General features: G+C 40.0%; 1 protein-coding gene across 1 annotated transcript; it reads left to right on the top strand.

Moving 5' to 3' along the window:
• The first annotated feature begins 1,583 nt into the window (after positions 1 to 1,583).
• Positions 1,584 to 4,021, top strand: LOC121026437 (asparagine--tRNA ligase, cytoplasmic-like). Its single transcript, XM_040469291.1, has 3 exons — positions 1,584 to 1,739; positions 2,034 to 2,165; positions 2,907 to 4,021. Exons 1-3 carry the CDS (start codon positions 1,635 to 1,637, stop codon positions 3,036 to 3,038), a joined length of 369 nt encoding a protein of 122 aa, XP_040325225.1. The 5' UTR covers positions 1,584 to 1,634; the 3' UTR covers positions 3,039 to 4,021.
• The last annotated feature ends 504 nt before the right edge of the window (positions 4,022 to 4,525 follow it).

Genomic DNA, 4,525 nt, shown 5'->3' with positions numbered 1-4,525 from the left:
TCTCTCTCTCTCTCTCTCTCTCTCTCTCTCCCTCCCTCCCTCCCTCCCTCCCTCCCTCTCCCTCAAAAAATAAGGAAACACTTTAAAAAAATGTTTGTATTGAAGATTTGAGAATCATTATTACCTAAAACTTAGCAAAGTAGTGTCACAAAGTTGAGTGGAAAGAGCACAATGTTTGGAGTAAGAAGCCCTCCAGGTGGGCTTAGCTCCCACCTGTGTCCTTACTGCTGAGTAATGGGAGGCCAGTGACCCCACCCCCTGGTTCTTTATCTCCACTGTGGAGGTAAGAGCAGCTTTGCCAAGTTGTGAGGACTCCGTGAATTGAATGCTTAGTCAGGTCCGAGGCTCAAAAGGCCCTCGAAGCTTGTCAGCATTTATTGTACGCTGATGTCATCCCGTACACATGAGGACACCAGAGTACATACGTGGTCCTCCAACTTTTTGGAATGTGCAGTAAGACCATTTCCTCCTGGGGGCGCCTGGTGGCTCAGTCAGTTAAGCATCCAACTTCGGTTCAGGTCATGATCTCACAGCTCGTGAGTTCGAGCTCTGTGCTGACAGCTCAGATCCTGGAGCCTGCTTGGGATTCTGTGTCTCCCTCTCTCGCTGCCCCTCTCCTGTTCGCACTCTGTTTCTCTCTCTGTCTCTCTCTAACATGAATAAACGTTAAATTTTTTTTTTTTAATACCATTTCCTCCCAGTTAAATCTCACTCTAGTAGGTAAAGCAGACGAAAGCTGAGGGACCAGTATTATCCAACTCATCTCCCATTTCCTCTCTTTACTTTAGAGGGCACAGGCCTCCCGGGACTGGGGCTTGGTGACCCCTGTGCCAGGTGATTGCTAAGCTCCAGTTTGGCTCTTAGGTTAAACATATCAATGAGTCTTGTCCTGTTCTCTCTGTCAGTTTGTACTGAGACAAGACTTTTCAGGTTTAACTTGAATTTATGTGTGGTTTACTCAGATGATGTTTCGAATGAGAAGCAGATTAGCCCTGTTCTTCATCATCTAACATTTCTCGGCTAACTATTCTACGTGCGGTTACCCTTAGGAACTTGACACTGGTTATTTGTCTTATGACTCTTGTCTTCCTACTATTGAAGCCACATAGATTTATTGTAACAGGAAAAGAAGTACAGATGACAGGAGAGTTTAAAGATTAGTGTTATTAATAACACACTGTGCATAGACCAGTGATATTCTGGACCATTCACTGATGATCTTATGCCATATGGGACTAAGCGGACCATGTTTGCTTCAGAGCTAGACGAAACTGGCCCCTGAGAAAAGAAACTGAACAGTATCTAGTCACAGTGATAACGACTTGAGTGGTTTGGTTTTCGTCTCTCAAGCAGCATGGCTCTTGAGATGTACTGTAGAAGGAAGCGGATCTTTTTGCGGTTGGTTTAATAACTGCGTGTGAGTTTTTAGAATACCTTGATTGTTTTTGAAAGAAACTGTTGCTTCCACCCATGGGTATGGGTTGTGGATGGGTGTGTATTCTCTACTGTGTTGCATTCATGAGATAAGGGCTGCTTCTGGGTGAGAGCTGCCTCTGTCTTGTTGCCTTTCGAGTAGTAAATGTTAATGAAGGCTTATTTCACCGCAGGATATCCCAGAAGCTCCTGAGAGACTGATGACGGACACCATTAATGAGCCCATCTTGCTATGTCGATTTCCCGTAGAGATCAAGTCCTTCTACATGCAGCGATGTCCTGAGGATTCCCGCCTTACAGAATCTGTCAGTTTGTGATTCAGATCATAATTTTGCTCCTTAAGGGGGTGGGGACTACCACTGGAATAAGATACAGCTCATGGCAAATGCTGCATTGTACATCTAGAATGGCAATATTTAAAGAAGTGGGTTTTGTCTTCTGATTGGGTTTAACATTTCTTGTTAAATTACAGGATTTGAATATTACATCCGTAGTGCTCTGTTAGCTGTAAGAGCTTCATTGTGGTTTTCGTTGAAACTAGAGCCATGTCATGACTGACAGCTTGGTAGTAACTGCATTTTATTTACTTGTTTTTAAAGGTGGATGTGTTGATGCCAAATGTTGGTGAGATTGTGGGAGGCTCAATGCGTATCTGGGATAGTGAAGAAATGCTGGCGGGTTATAAAAGGGAAGGGATTGACCCCACTCCCTACTACTGGTACACAGATCAGGTAAGAACAGTTTTGTTTTGGTTTTTACACTCTTAAATGTTTTCATTATAATAGTTCTGTATAAATTGAAACCTAAAAGGCGAGAAGTCAGTGTGGTACTTTGGTGTTTGAACGAGCTATATTCAGCTTGATGTTCTAATAGTGTGGCATGGGATTATTACTAGTTTTACCGTTGTCCAATAATATGTGCACTTCATTTGAAAAGCTACTAGCTGCTGGCCTTGTCATTGCTACTAAAATTTTAAAAAATTGTTGTTAGATTCTACCAGCATCTAGGCTAGCTTGCATTTCCCTCTGATAAACAGGGACGTTGACTTAGTTAAAAGTTTGAAATCTCTTCTTTTCAGGGTGACACTTAACCCCTGGTTTATTTTTCATACCAAATCATTTCCACACACGTGGCCTATGAAAGCAAATAGAATAAGAGTTCAATTCTAGGGGCGCTTGGGTGGCTCAGTTGGTTGAGCGTCTGACTTCGGCTCAGGTCATGATCTCACCGTTTGTGAGTTGAAGCCCTGCATTGGGCTGTGTGCTGACAGTGCAGAGCCTGCTTCGGATCCCTCGCCCCTCTCTCTGCTTCTCTCTCTCTCTCTCTCTCTCTCTCTCTCTCTCACAAATAACATATAAAAAAATTAAAAATAGAGTTGAATTCTTAACCACGATAAGTGAACTCATTTCACAGTAGAAAAATTTTAATATCTTAGACAAAATTTTAAACATCTGTTCTTTTTTTTTAAACAGAGAAAATATGGCACATGTCCTCATGGCGGATATGGCTTGGGCTTGGAACGATTCTTGACCTGGATTCTGAATAGGTATCACATCCGAGACGTATGCTTATACCCACGATTTGTCCAGCGTTGCAAACCATAACTGATTCCTCCAGAAACATTAAGCAAAGAATACAGTTTATGAAAGGAACAGACTGCCTCTTTCAAAAAAAAAGCCAAAATCTTCCCTTTTTTATTCCATTCATGTTTATCTATTTCTTTTTTCTCTACCACCAAAAGCAATCCAAATCATTTGAATATCAAGTAACATCCATATTGTCTTTGGTTTTTTTTGGTATTGTCATTTAAAAAAACAATATCCATCAGAAAGTTTGGGGGAAACATGTGGCATGTAACACTACAGTTATAAATCCATTTCAGCATTTTTATCTAATTATAGGTTATAATTTTTGCATCATTTATGCCGCATATATACTTAAACAGGTTTTAATTATGGACTAAGACATTCCAGTAACTTAATCGTTTCGTCCTGTTAAGTGTAACTGGAATTCTTTAATTTATGTCATTTTATTGTATCCATGAGTTAGAACATCTTGGGGGAAAATTAACAGTGTGGTGTAAAAATCTGCTAGTATTAGAACAATGTGATTCAATAATAGATACTGGAATCAAACACACTTTTGCATTGGTTATTAATCTTTTCTAATTGTGTAGAGCTGCTTATAATTCTGAAGCATATGAATTGGTGTGGAAGAATTTGTAAAAATGGAATTGCCCTAAACAATTTGAAGCTACGGCAAAAAAAATTTTTTTTTTTTGCTTCCTAGCGTTAGGTTAAGCTAAAGAGGCAGTGAGCTTCCCTCTTTCCTGGTAATTTCTAAGTAATTAAGAATAAAGAAATTCCGAAAGAATTTGCAGCTGGAATCTTAATGACAATTGTACGTGGCTGTCTGAGTCTTCCCACACTGTGTCTTTAGATCTAATCTGTGTTACCTTATTAACTCCTAGCAGGCTTATTGAATGCCTTCATTTCAGATTTGGTTAATTTCTCTCCCAAAATGCATGTCATGTATTCTCAATAGGCTGTATTCCCAGCAATCAATAAATGGACACACATAAAAACTATTTGCTGGCTTAATTTTTCTAAAGCTGAACATCTCAGTCTTACATTAGTTCATGCCTTTTTCTTTTTTGTCAATCTTTTTATTTTTCATAATGTGTATATGGGACGTTAGATATTACCAAATTTAGTAGGTATTATTAAAATTACATAATAGTGAAGAGGAACAAGTTTTAAAAATTAGATGTGGGTTCTAGTTAAGTTTTGTAATCTTTGTTATTTTTGGACACATTAGATTATCTCCTATTTTGCAATTAAGTGAAATGACAGATGGAAATAGGGCATTTGTAGTATATTTGGCCTGTGGGGCGCCTGGCCTGCTCAGTCGGTTGTGTCTGACTCTTGATTTGGGCTCAGCTCATGATCTCATGGTTCGTGAGTTTGAGCCCCACATTGGGCCCTGCACTGACAGTGTGGAGCCTGCTTGGGATTTTCTCTTTCTCTCTCTGTCTACCCCTTCCCCACTCATACACATGCATTCTCTCTCTCTCTCTCTCTCTCTCTCTCTC

Source organism: Herpailurus yagouaroundi, unplaced genomic scaffold (genome assembly GCF_014898765.1).
Source record: "Herpailurus yagouaroundi ecotype Mexico unplaced genomic scaffold, PumYag 99494, whole genome shotgun sequence".
Classification (NCBI taxonomy): Eukaryota; Metazoa; Chordata; class Mammalia; order Carnivora; family Felidae; genus Herpailurus; species Herpailurus yagouaroundi.
Note: the sequence above shows the minus strand (reverse complement) of the source record. Positions and strands in the feature narration are given on the sequence as shown.

What these genes read in the sequence shown, in the direction of transcription:
- LOC121026437 (XM_040469291.1), top strand. Translation starts at nt 1,635, where the DNA reads ATGACGGACACCATTAATGAGCCCATCTTGCTATGTCGATTTCCCGTA. An exon ending in ATTCCCGCCTTACAGAATCT is followed by an intron (nt 1,740 to 2,033) that starts GTCAGTTTGTGA and finishes TTGTTTTTAAAG; the next exon opens with GTGGATGTGTTGATGCCAAA. An exon ending in ACTACTGGTACACAGATCAG is followed by an intron (nt 2,166 to 2,906) that starts GTAAGAACAGTT and finishes TTTTTTAAACAG; the next exon opens with AGAAAATATGGCACATGTCC.